Genomic DNA, 14,236 nt, shown 5'->3' with positions numbered 1-14,236 from the left:
CAAAACAGAGCCATATAACAATGACATTACTGGGCTCAACTGTTAATTTTGCCTTAATTGAAACAGAATGGGAGAGCTGGGCTGTTCTGACCTGCAGCGTTCCAGTGCTGTCGCCGTGGCCCGAATCCATTGCCGGTTCACATTCTGTAATGTCTTGACAGCTACGTCACTAAGTGGGAGCTTGAGGCTTACTTCATTCAAATGCTCAATATCAGGTGACTGGGCTGTCAGTGCCAGCACATGATTCTGTGAAAAAGAAATTAAATTCCAGATTTTTGGATGCCAATAAGATATCTGGATTATGAAAAGGCTTCAGAAATCCTACAGACCTTCCTTATCTCAAAGAAGAGGGGGCTTCCCTGGTGGCGCAGTGGTTGAGAGAGCGCCGAATCCTAACCACTAGACCACCAGGGAACTTTGCGCAGTGGTTGAGAATCCGCCTGCCAATGCAGGGGACACGGGTTCGAGCCCTGGTCTGGGAAGATCCCACATGCTGCGGAGCAACTAGGCCCGTGAGCAACAACTACTGAGCCTGCGCGTCTGGAGCCTGTGCTCCACAGCAAGAGAGGCCACGACAGTGAGAGGCCCGCGACCGCGATGAAGAGTGGCCCCCGCTCGCCGCAACTGGAGAAAGCCCTCGCACAGAAACGAAGACCCAACACAGGCAAAAATAAATAAATGAGTAAATAAATAAAATTTAAAAAAAAAAAAAAAAAAAAAAAAAAGAAGAGGGAAAACTGGGGCCTAAATAGGTAAATGACTTGCCCACAGTCAAATAGCTAGTTAGTGTCAGAATCGGACCTGAACTCAGATCTCTCAATCCTGTGCCTCTTCTAGAACAAGCTGCACACATGGCCAGAACTGAAACAGCCCAGGAAATAGAACATGATCTCAGATTTTTATCTTTGAAGAAGATGGAAATGAGCTTTCTTTTTTAAAGGACCCATTCTGGACCTTCAAGTCGCATTTATTCTGCCAACAACTTGACCTTCAACAGAACATGCAGTTTATTTACAAAGTAAAGGAAAATTCAATCCTTAAAATAACCCTAGCAAAGCATGGTAGTTACACATCAATATTATGGTGAAATCATAGGAAAGCAAACTCACCAAAATTTTATCTTTAAGACAATATTCCAGGGACAGCCTCTAGGACAACAATATATTAAGCAAACATCCTTCACCATATCCATGTTCTCACTACAGAACTCTGCCACAATAGTCTAGGTCAGGGTCAACAAACGTTTACTGTCAAGGGAGAGATCATAAATATTTTAGCCTTTTATGACCCATATGATCTCTGTTGCAAATATTCAACTCTGCCCTTGTAGCATGAAAACTCCCACAGACAGTACGTAAATGGTGGAAGGGCATGGCTGTGCCAGTAACACTTTATTTACAAAACCAGGTGAGGGGCTGCATTTAGACCATGTGCCATAGTTTGCTGACTCTTAATCTAGGTTATGAATATTGGTCCTTAGGAGTTTGCAAGATCCAGAATTCTTTAATTCTTCCATTCATCTATGTTAACTATACTAAACTTACTAAGGTAATAAAGAAGGAAAAAAATATACCATTAATTTAATAGGGCATCTTACTTTTTGATCTTCAACTAACCAGAAAAATTCAATTAACCTCAATAGCCAACTGCTAGATTATTTTAGTTCACTGAAGCTAACTAGTAAAGACTTCAAGATTTAAAAGTCTACTAAAATTACTGAGGCATATTACTAAAATAGATCTCATGACCCAGCAATTCCACTCCTGGGTATATATCCAAAAACAACCAAAAACACTAATTTGAAAAGATATATGCAACCCAATGTTCGTAGCAGCATTATTTACAATTGTCAAGAGATGGAAGCAACGTAAGTGTCCATCAACAGATGAATGGATAAAGAAGATGTGGTACATATATACAATGGACCAAACTCAGCCATAAAAAAGAACGAAATTTTGCCATTTGCAGCAATATGGATGGATTTGGAGGGCATCATGCTAAGTGAAATAAGTCAGACAGAGAAAGATAAATACTGTATGATATCACTTCTACGTGGAATCTAAAAAATACAACAAACTAGTGAATATAACGAAAAAGAAGCAGACTCACAGATGAAGAGAAAAAACTAGTTGTTACCAGTCGGGGGGGCAATACAGGAGTGGGGGAGTAGGAGGTACAAACTATTGGGTATAAGATAGGCTCAAGGATGTATTGTACAACATGGGGAATATAGCCAATATTTTGTAATAACTGTAAATGGAAAGTAACCTTTAAAAAGGTATAAAAATTAAAAAATTAAAAAAGAGAAATAATCAACAAATAAATTGTATATATTTAAAGTGTATGGGACTTCCCTGGTGGTCCAGTGGTTAAGACTCTGTGCTCCCAATGCAGGGGCCCTGGGTTGGATCACTGGTCAGGGAACTAGATCTTGCATGCCACAACTAAGAGCCCGCATGCTGCAACTAAAGATCCTGCACGCCACAACTAAGACCTGCCACAGCCAAATGAATAAAATAAATAAATAAATAAATATTAAAAAAATAAAAAAGCAAAAAGCAAAAAAAAAAGTGTAAAAAAAAAAGATCCCTATGTTGTCATACTTTTCTAGATCTTAGGGAAAACAGGTCAAGAATGAATGGCATATCAATGACTGTGCTCAAGAGTTAAGATGCACATAGATGACAGTAATTCACTTTTTATTCTATGGTGAACCTGAGCCCTTAGGAATGACAAATATTGGCAATACCAGGAATAAGTCAGGATTTCCTTCTTTTTCTTGCTGGTAGAGTTTATCCAAATTCTCTTCTTCATGCGTAATGAGACCTTTTAAAGAGTCCAACTGGTCCCCAAAATCCTTGAACTGTGATAGAACAAACTAGAACAAGAGAAGTTTTCATTAGAAACAATTTTCATGTGCATCTATAACAGAATCAAGCACAGCCTTGTGATAAAAGTCCAAGCTGTTTTCAGCCCTAAGCAGTTCATTATCTTGAATCCAGAACACTCCTGATACTCACTTTGTGCCTTTGGCAAAGTATGAAGCCTTCACATGGATGAATAGATCAGTTGCTTGACAGGGGCACCTAGAGGAATCCTGCTAGCTAAATATATTTTCCCCGCTGTGTGATATTGGAGCCCCATGGCCTTCTATTCAGCTTTTTGATAGTTCATGCCCTAAAGGCTTTTCAAAAAGTGAATAAAATACATAACAAATGGCCGTGCTTTAAGCAGCTACTCTATGACTCAATTACCCCACTTGGAAATGCAAATAACTATGAGATCTGAACAGTGCATGAAATATATCACTTTAACATGTTCAATAAAGAAGAAACGTATGCTTAAGATCTGCCCATTGCCCATGTGATTGAAGAATCACATGACTGAAGAATCATGTCAAATGGTAGATATGTTTAGGGCATCTTTATTTTGTGGTTTCCCTAAGGTGCAGCCCACAAAGCACTAATAACTATCACTTCGCAAGATGTAAGGAATTGAAGGGAGTGTGCAAATGTCCAAGACTTCAACTTGAATAGAAAAATAAGATGAACCTTAAATTCATTTGTTTTCATAAGCAGCATCTTTTCCAAGTAGGAAGCCCTCTGGAGGGAGTGCATTTGACCAGAGAGGAGCAGGTGGGTGTTGGGCTCTGCAGGCTGTGGGAGTCGATCCAGGAGAGTGGAATCTTGGAGAAAGGCTTCTTTTGTCTTCTGCACATCATGCTGCAGCTCCTGGAGAAGAAAAAAGTGATCGCAAAACATTTCCTCCTCCTTTCCCAACAAAAATCCCCAACTCATGCCACTCCATCAACATCTAGGAGAATTTCTGCCCTGAAATAGTGGGTGTGGCTTTTTGTTACTGTTTATTTTAAAGAGATAAAAAAGCTAAGCCTTCTTTATATGATGCACATCACTGGGTGCTGTTCTGAAATTTGTCAGTTCAGAGCCAAAAGTAACCATAGATAAATAGAGTTGGGGCTTCTAGTTTACAGAAACTGGAGATGACTTGGGTACAGCCCTATGTTTTATATTTCTAATCAGTGAACACTTTAAGAATCTGCTTTAATGCATTTTAAGAATCAATCCAACCCCATCCTCTGCCTGACACTTTGTGACATAAATGGATTCATTTGCAGAGAGCGTAGAATTTCATTGACCAAGACGATTTTAGGGCTACTCCAGAAATATTGCAACTGTGTGAAATTTCTGTTTTTGTTGTTTTTTAAATGCCAACAGATTAGACAGAAGTTGATCAGAAATATGGTTCATATCTGTTGGATTCTTGTCTCTAATTTAATTGCTTAATACTTCTTTATTTGACCTATAGTATTAAAAGATACAAAATGTATCTGGTCACCTAGTTTAAAACTAGAAAGTATTTGCTTTCCAGGCATTCATTAACATAATAGAATAAAACCACAGAGGAAAGTATACAACTCTTAAATAATAGTCTGAAAATCATTATATCCACAGAAAAGCCTTATTAACATGGTGGTGAATCTAAATGATTATTCATTTAGATTAGATAATTATTTAGATTATTTAGATAATTATTCATGATTATTTCTAAATCAAGAGATTCAACATCTACTATTCTTACATGACCACATTCAGCTGATATATTTCTGCTTTTATTGGAGACTTTGTATGAAGCTTTGGCTTTAGAGATTTACCTGCTAGAGTGAAAGGGGAGATTTGGAAGGAGGTGGTGTCAGGTGCCCCTGACCCAGCTACCTGCTGCCTGGCCCTCACCTCTGAGCCACCACCTGGCTCTCCCAACCCCACACGTCCCTGTCTTGCCTGTGTCCTACATGGTCTGCTCACACACCTGTCCTGACCCACTCCTCCCTCCCTGTGGTCTGTCTAGTCTCTGGGTCATGGCCCTGTCTGTCAGGCTGTCTTGGCCTTGGTTTTCCCAATGGGCTTAACGCCTACCTTTACGTCCCGCAGGGCTGGGGGCAGGATCTCTGCCAGGTTGTTTCCAGATGTGTTGATGTTTGCGAGCTGTTGGTACTTTGCTTCCTGCTGCTCCAGTCTTGCTGCAGCTTCAGTGTGAGCAATGTTATATGCCTTCCAGAGCTGTAGCGGGCTCTGGGCCCTCTGCAACTGGTCTGCAATGTCTTGGTTTACCTGCGTCCACCTGTCAGGGCAACATGAACAACAGGAACCCCATCCATCCTTTCCTTTGCAGCAAAAGCACAGTGCCCACACTCTACCCATAAGTTAAGAGCAGATAGATTAAGAAGACGCGTTAATGTCTTTTCAAAATTAATGCCATCATTAATATATAAATAGAATTCCAAATTAGGAGACTTCATTGACTTTATAATTCTCCACAAAACCCGCAAAATTTGTGACTGGCAGGAAATATCTATTGTATGATGAATGTCTCTTAGGCAAAAGTGAAGAAAGTACTGAACTGTTTGCCTGATGAAACTTCCTCCACATGGGAGGGCCTCCTATTTTATAGAGAGGGTCTTTAAGTAGGTCTTATTTAAATTGTGTTTATGTCAAATTTATTTTCTAATTACAAAAGCAACATGTTCCTTATATAAAAGTAGAAATAAAAAACAATATATTTTCCTACTTCTCAGCAAAGGGTATTTATTTTCTATTATGTTCTAAATTTGCTAATATTTTAATGTTTTGTAGAAATACGGTATGTTGTAGGACTAATTTCTTTGTGGATTGAGAGAAAAAAATGGCAGATATTACCTGGTACTTGATAATATTTTATTTGTTCTTTAGAGAAAAGTTAATTCCTGCGTATTCTCTTTCTACTTAGGCCAATTTGCATCAGAAAGTTACTCACTTGGTAAAACTGATCTTAGTCACATGAGAAGAGAAAATTGTGTACCCCTCAAAGGATGCTACCACACAATATATGAGGGAAGGCAGCAGCAGAGTACCCAGGCCCCAGATATACATAGCTGGTCTCCATGGGGAGGCCAGGCTAAAAATCAACTCTGGAGTCCAGGCGAACTTGACTAGAGCTGTTGATGAAACCTAGTTAGAGACCTCGTTTTTAGAGTAGATACCACCAAGTTATGAACAATTGCAAATATTAAAAGTATTTCTGCATCCATGAAAATTAGCTAATTTTGTGGTGCTGGCACATTCATTGGTTGTATGATTTTTTTTTTTGGATTCTCATTTATATGCACTGTTAAACTGCTACAAAAACTAAAAATCGTAATAATAAGAAAAATAAGAAGTTATTTTCTGTAATACATTTTTCATTCTATTAAAATTGAAAAGTAAAAAAAAAGTAGAAATTTAAAAATTTTGTTTTTATTCCATACTATGGACTATAATATCTTGTTTTTCTTTCCCATTTAACTTAAAAAAATTTTCCCATGTTATTAATAAAAAATAAGTAAGCCTAAGTTTAAATGGCTGTACATAATGGTCTATAAATGGTCTTTTTTTGTTTAATTACCAAATTCCAGCTTAGTATGGAATATTGGAGTAATTTTTAATTTTTGCTTCCAAAAATAATTCTCAGATACAACTTTGTTCAAAGGCTTTTTTCTGTATTTCAAGATATTGGTATTAAATTAGACTTATTAGAGAATTATTGGGTCAAAGAATATAAATATATAAATATTTTTAAGGTTATGGGTATATGTTCAAACTGCTTTCTGAAAGCATTATAATGTTTACATTCTCACCCAAAGCACATGAGAATGCTTGTTTCACAATATCCTCAACCCCGCTAAGTGGGAGAAAAAGGTGACAAATTGCATAATTGCTTTACTTCTTTGTATTTCACAAATCTTCTCAGAACCACCTGTTTTTAAACAAGATTTTCCCCAATTATAAATACAACATATGCTCACAACCCCTCACAAAACATGTGTATTTAAATCTACCCATACCTATATTGAGATTGTCTACCCATCTACCTACCTACCTACCTGTCTATAAAGAGAAAGTAAAAAAAACACCTGACATCTCATTAATCTAGAGATAACTACTGTTGGCATTTTGGTGCTATTTTCTTCAGTCTTTTTCAGTATGCCTTCCGATATATTCTTGTGCCAACAACTGAATGTGTATGTGCAGTGGTGACAACTGAATCCCTTTAATAGCAACCTGAACCACCATATGTTTTGAAGGAGGCCCCCATTACTGTATGTGAAATTAGATACGTGTCTGTGTTTCTCTTTACCCTCCCTCCTCCCCCTCTTCCACTAAGGACTGGATCAAGCGCTGAGGACACCACTGCAGGGTACATAAATGTGGTGTCCCTCGTTCAACACATATTCAAAGTTGGTTTATAGGAGAGGCTGAATCTGCATGAAGGAAGGGTGGAGAAGGCCACTGAGGGTAGCTTAATTTCTTCACCACTGTCTGGAACAAATCAGCTTTGGGCCAACTTTCATATCCCATCCAGCTATATAAAAGCCTCACAATCAACCAGGGCCACACTCCTTAGAAGGAGTTTTCTATCATAAGTAGTTCATCAAAGAATTCCTCCCAACCTCACAAATATCTCCTGAGAGGTATTCTAACATCCCCTTACTTGCACCTTATAATGTTTCCAGTGAGACAGACTGCCCATCTGGCCACCCCTTAGCCTGTTTCTGCCTGTTGATTTTGGTGCCCTTGAGGATCACATCGGGCATTTAGCCTATGCCCACTGAACGTGGCTACACTGGGGCTGTACTTTGGACATTTCTAGATTGATTATACCAAACACTTGTACAAGGCAAGTAACAGCCTTCACAACGTCAAATCTTACGTGAACGAGATCCTTCAAAGCAGGAGAGACCAGAATAGTATGAAACCAGTTATCTCAGATGATTAAGAAGGCTTTACCCAGCCTACGTCCCTTCATTTGTCACACGTCATTAAGATAAAAATATCTGCTCTACCATTCAAATTGCATCTTAAAGTGTACCTTGTGTGAGTATTTTGGCATTTCTCTTGAATTATTTCAGCAACTGAGGGGCAGTAATCTTTGAGTTTTCCAATAACCTCCTGGAGTTTCTTCCAACTCCCTTCACTGCTCTCAGCTTCGTCTTGAAGAGTCTAGGAGGACAGAGCAGGAATGTCAGTTGCAGAACAGCCTGGCCTCGTCCAGAGAAGGCAGCAGCTGGTCAACACTTGCCGCTGTACCACAATAATGTTAACACGCAAACTTTAATAGGACAGGGATAAATTATCAGAAATGTGAAGAAGAAGACTGAGAAGGCATTCTTTCATGGGGCTAGCACTTGAAATAGCATACTTAAAAAAAAAAACACCCCGAACCCAAACCTTTAAATTGTGGAATAATATGGACATGAAAGATGAAGAAAAATTCACAGTATACTTGTACCAAGTGTCACTCATTTGGTTCATGTCATTCATTTTGAAATTTCAAGTTATACTTTTGATGCTGCTGTTTAAAATACTGTTTCGTGTTTCTCTGTGGAGAACATAACAGTAATTGTGTTCATTTCTGTGCTTTCTTCCATTGGAGATTTTCTGCCAATAATGCATTGTGCCAAGATCTGGTTAATATACCTGAAGGTTCTGCACCTGGCATCTTAAGGCCTCTAATGATAAAACCACAGGTTTGCTGTGTTCCATGCAGTACCAGAATCGGATCGTCATCATATTCACTTCATCATAGAGTTTATCATAAATCTTCCACTCCTGTAAAACAGACTGCATGGAGGTCTTGAGCTCATTGACCTATACAAAAAGTAGACACATATTCAGGAAATCATCGACAAGAGGCTCTCTCATCTTTTTTGTTTCCCCCTCCTAAGGACTCTACCACTGTATCCAATTTAGGCATTTTAATTTGAGAGTGGAGCTTCAGTGATTCACTGAAGGTGAGAAGGGTGGGTCAATGAACAAGAAATATCAAAGAAGGCTAAGTTTTAAAGTAGCTGAATGGAAAAGAGCCCTGAGACCAGAAGGACCAGCACAGAGAGAGTTCAGCCTACAGAGGGACAGCCCAGGGAAAAAAACACTGAGTGAGGAATCAGAATCTCAGAGTATACATTTCAGTGACACCCTATTAGCTTTCTGACCTTGGGCAAGCTATTTAATCCTTGAGTCTATTTCTTCATCCACAAAACAGATATAATAAATGAAAACATAAAGAAAATAGTGTCTGTGAAAATGCTCTGAAAACTGTAAAGCATTGTAAATGTAAAGTGTTAACCTGTGTTACCTGGCACTTAAGTCTGGTTACTACTGGAGAGCAAGCAAAACTTGGAGAGCATCATGCTTGGCCAAAATGATGGGCAAGTGCAAAGTAGGAGGAAATGCAATGGTGGCCATATTTTATCCTTTAATGTGTTTTGATAATTATGAAAGGTTGAAAATTGAAGCATTTAAATGATCTCTGACACAATCGAGAATATACAAGTATATAAATCTTTATATATTATGTAAAGAACACTTATATCTCAACAATAAAAAGACAACCAAACTCAAAAAGGGACAAAGGACTGAATAACCATCTCTCTAAAGAATATATATAAATGGCCAATAAGCATATGAAAGGACACTCAACATCCACAGTCATTAGAGAAATAGAAATCAAAACCATGAGATACCACTTCACATCCACTAGGATGGCTATAATCAAAGTTGGATAATAGCTAGTACTGGCGAGACTATGGAAAAATTGGAACGCTCATACACTGCTGATGGAAACGCAAAGTGGTGCATCTTCTGTAGAAAAGTTTGGCAGTCTCTCAAGAAGTTAAATACTGTATAGAGTTACTAATATGACCCACTAATTCTACTCTTAGGTATATGCCCAAGAGAACTGAAAGCATATGTTCACAAAAAAACCTATACACAAACCTTCTCCACAGTGTAGGAGCATTTTAATGTCTCCATATCCTTGTCAACACTTGTTACTGTCTGTCTTTTTATTGCAGCTATCCCCCTGCAGCCTGTGAGCATCTTGAGGGTAAGAACCATTTATTTTCTTATCATTGCACCCTTGGCAGTGAGCACAGTGCCTCACAAAAGATATGTTAACAAATGACTCATACAGATATGTTAAGCTCACCCTACTTTTCTGCCTGAGTCCTGGGGAAAGAATGAGGCTGAGGGTCACCTATGGATTTCATTTACATGGGTTATTCCCAATTGTCTCTTGGAACAAATGGTTGAAAGTAGATTTTAGTAGATGACAAATAATCCACAATAAAGACTCTCTGGGAAACATGGACACACCTATAATAGGTTAGTATTTACAATTTCTCTCTCCATTTGTGGGGAAATGTCAAAGTTGCAGTGTCTGAGGATGCCTGTCCTTTGTCTTTTGGTGTTCTTCCTCCCAGAAGGGGTAAATGCAGACTTTGACATGCCTTGCATACAATTACCAGACGTCTTCCACAGTCTTCTACGCTTTCTCCTCACCACATGCTGTTTCTCCCCACCTCTGGAGTTTTCCCTTTGCTGACCATGCTTCTAGCTTAATAGAGGCTACATGCGATAGGATCATGCCCTCCCTGAGGCATCTCCCTGGGTGTGGGGAATCTGAGCTGCTTCTTCATAACTGCTCCTGTATATCTGGCCAAGAAACAATGCCAGATGCTCTGTTGGGTTTGGGGTTGGGGTTGGAGACTTTTTTGTGTGTGTGAGTACATTAGACAAAACAAAGATAACCAGGTGGATTTCTAGCTTGCCAAGGATGTGGGAATTTGGTGGCTTTGCCTCTGATTATCCAGTGAAGGAAAAAAATAAGAGAGATCTGAAATGTTTTTCTCTACTTCACTTCAGTAGTTTTCACAGCAACTTTTCAGTTGTTGGTATTGAGCGAGTGTCCATTATTAAACAAGAAATAAGATAAAAGAAGGCTACGTGGAGAGAAATAGTACACTGTAAATGAATTCTAGTACCTGGCTGATAACACTGTTTTTCTTTTGAAATAACTCATCAATTTTGGATGCTGTATCTTCCAGCAATGGCATTGTCCCACTCTCTGAAGTCAGGTAACTTTGTCTCAATTCATCCAATGCTTTGGATTTAATTGCAAGTTGATTTTCTATATCCTGGAAGGGCAAGAGGAAAAGGTTTTCATAGGTACAATATTACAAAACAATTAATAACGGGTAAGAGGTAGGAGTCTGCATTTTTCAAGTAATAATGCCAATAGAGTATATAATTTAATAACATTACACAGAAGACATTTTAATCATATCACACACTCTCAATTCAATTTTTACAGTGAAATTTTGTAATATGAATTTACAATATTATAATATGAGGTTTTACAATACTTTCCATTATTACATGGCTCTAGATTTTAGAAGAGTCTAGGTAGCAAGTCCTTATCATCATGGTATAGTAGAAAGAGTCTAGGAATATAGTCTCCATTCCACGTCTGCCCTGTACTGGCTGTTGGACCAAGCGTTAAGTCATCAAACTGCCAAGTCTGCGTTTTCCCATCTGGAAAATAGTGATGACATCCCAGGCCTGAGTAACTTAGCACTCAGGTGAAAGCAGGGTGGCCGGCTGGGGGTGCTATAGCACTGCGCTTCCAGTCAGGAGGCGGCTGTAAACGCTCTAACATGGAAATGGCTAGTGGGTAGTTAGAAACAGGATACGACCATCCGAAAAGATCTCTTATGGAGGTGTTGCTGCCCACATATTATATCCCGTATCATTCTGTAACCTGTAGAATGGGGGTCTGAGCCGACTTTCCAGCCCCAACAGTGAAGAGCGCCATGCCTTCCTGTAGGCAGTGTAGAACCCACGTAACCTGTGCCATCTACAGCTCTGGGACAGTGGACCTGCTCTCAACAAGAGTGACACAATCAGGGCGGTGTGGAGGGAGGAGTAAACCCACGTTTGGGTGAGGGCACCTCAAAGACCAAGTGACCTGACAAATGATGACTGAACGAAAAAAGGGCACAGCCAACATGCTCTAGCCCAAATGGGATTTAGACAGTGGTTCTGAGGGAAAAGTAGTCCTTTGAGAACACATTACACAGTAGGTAAAATAAAACCATTTTCCTCTGAAGAAACAGAAAGAAATACTAAAAATCATGGAGACTTGAGTAATTTTGTAAATACTGGAGAAATTAATAAAAACACAAAAACTGGAAAACATCTAAATCAGAATTCCCGTGGAGCATTTTTTTTTTTTTTTTTTGGCTGCACCGTGTGGCTTGTGAGATCTTAGTTCCCCAGTCAGGGACTGAACCCAGGCCACAGCAGTGAAAGCACCGAATCCTAACCACTGGACTGCCAGGGAACTCCCAACATTTTTTTCTTAGGAGTAGCATTCAAATCTCTTAAGAACTACAATAACCATGAAAATACTTCTGTTTATCATTAAAAAAACAGCATTTTGTAATTCTGTAAAACACATGAACGTATCTATTTTATAGAAGAAAGTAAGTACCTGGGGGCTTTGAGGAGAACCCTCAGAAACTACGGCAGCTTGCCCTACTCCCTGGGGCAGGCATGGTAACTAACAGCCTGACCAAGTCACGCTGGACAGGTGCCGTGTGTCTTCTCACCTGACAATCCAGGAGTGTCTTCTGCACCGAGATCACACTTTCAGGTTTTTGTAAAGTGTTCAGTCTCTCCTCTTGTGCCTCCATCCAGTTGTTCAGAATCTGTATTTTGTTTTCATTCTCAGTGATACTTTCCAAAAGTTGTTCTAATTGTTGTATCTACCAGTTATGAATAAGAAAATAAAATTTTCTTATTTTAAACCACATGCTTTAAAATGTAAATGTCGTGATATGTTATTTTTAATAGGATAATTTTGTTTCTTCTCAGATGATTTCTAACGTTTTGCACAAGATTTCCCAACAACTTTTGGAATAATGATTCATAAGTCAGGAAATATGAATTATTTTCTCCTTTTTAAAAAAAATCTAACACTTGAAATGAAAGCTAACCTGATAAGAAAGCTGGCTGTTCTGGAGTTCCACAATATCTGTACAAAACAAAATCATGTTGCTAACACTCAATATTTTTTCATTGCATCGTCTATTGATATATGTAAAGCTTAAGAAAATTTTTTTTCCCCAGACTCTCTTCATTAGACTCACTTAAAAACTGTCAATATAAAGAATATCACAAATAATGCATCAATTTAATAAAGTAATATTTTTTAAATGTCTGTGGTTCTTCTCATTTCTAATGCTTAGAATGTTTATTAGGTTACAATCATAGTATATATAATGTTTTATACTTCTTTTCATATGCCATAGGCACTTGCTATGTCATGACTTGTATTAACCTAAAAGGCTGCCCAGTATTTCATCAAATGGACACCATATCATTTGATTAATTATTTCTCTCGTGTTGGAAATTCAGGCAGTCTACATTTTTCACCAGAATAAATAATGTTGAATTGAACACTTGGTGCACATATCTTTTCCTTTTTGAAGGACTATCTACTTAAGATAAATGTAAAAGAAGTGGACGGCTGGGTTAAGAGATAAGATGATTATTATGGTTCTTGAAATTTTCTGAATGCTTTCCAAAAGGGTATGTAAGCCATTATCTGCAATGTATGAATGTGAAAGCCTTGGGCTTTTATCTTTGTCTTAAGTTTTTCTAATTTAGTAAGTGTATAATGTTATTAATGTTTATTTCAAATGTCTGACAATTAAAGTTGTAACCTTTCCATATTTATTTGCCAATTATAATTTTCTCTTTTGTGAATTATCTGCTCATGTTCTTTGCCCATGCATGTACTCAAATCTTAACTGTATGAATCTATTTGTATGCATTCTCCACACAATAAAGAAATCAACCAATTTTCACTATTGTATATAAATATTAAATATTTTCCCAAGAATAAGTTTCCTTAATCTTTTCGGTCATGGAATGAAAATCTACCAAGAAGCCATATACATTTTTCTTCCTTTTTATAATTTTTCTAAAGCTGAAATAGCTTTGCTGCTTTTTAACATCTACTTTCACAGAAAATGTCAAAATTTCTGACCATTTAGTAGCCTCATGTAATACTTGACATCTTCTTAAATAACATTTCTCCTCTTCATTTGCCTAAGTCAATTTCCCACTAAGAAATCGCAAAGAAATATAAAAACTATTTCCAACTCCTATATGCACCAATGGAGGATAGGATTTAAAAGGGGCTAGAATTGAGATGATTATTAGGTTTAACTGTAAGTTAACCACACAAATGTCTTTTTGGTTTTTTTAATTAATTTTTTTTGGCCACTCCATGCAGCATGCAGGATATTAGTTCCCCAACCAGGGATCGAACCCATGCCCCCTGCAGTGGAGTGTGGAGT

At 38.1% G+C, this 14,236-nt stretch overlaps 1 protein-coding gene across 8 annotated transcripts in view; it reads right to left on the bottom strand.

Moving 5' to 3' along the window:
* Nucleotides 1-14,236, bottom strand: part of SYNE2 (spectrin repeat containing nuclear envelope protein 2) — a 313,385-nt gene that overhangs the window by 52,695 nt on the left and 246,454 nt on the right. For all 8 annotated transcript variants that reach the window (XM_036839615.1, XM_036839636.1, XM_036839653.1 and 5 more), the window contains 8 exons: nt 12,482-12,637; nt 10,856-11,008; nt 8,511-8,681; nt 7,903-8,033; nt 4,935-5,139; nt 3,552-3,731; nt 2,750-2,878; nt 92-246 (listed from right to left, as the gene is read on the bottom strand). In XM_036839615.1, the coding sequence (XP_036695510.1) occupies nt 92-246; nt 2,750-2,878; nt 3,552-3,731; nt 4,935-5,139; nt 7,903-8,033; nt 8,511-8,681; nt 10,856-11,008; nt 12,482-12,637 (1,280 nt within the window). The remainder of the gene's footprint in view (nt 1-91; nt 247-2,749; nt 2,879-3,551; nt 3,732-4,934; nt 5,140-7,902; nt 8,034-8,510; nt 8,682-10,855; nt 11,009-12,481; nt 12,638-14,236) is intronic.

The sequence above is a fragment of the Balaenoptera musculus genome, chromosome 2 (assembly GCF_009873245.2).
Source record: "Balaenoptera musculus isolate JJ_BM4_2016_0621 chromosome 2, mBalMus1.pri.v3, whole genome shotgun sequence".
Classification (NCBI taxonomy): domain Eukaryota; kingdom Metazoa; phylum Chordata; class Mammalia; order Artiodactyla; family Balaenopteridae; genus Balaenoptera; species Balaenoptera musculus.
The sequence above is the reverse complement of the archived record's forward strand: the minus strand, read 5'-3'. Positions and strand labels throughout refer to the sequence as shown.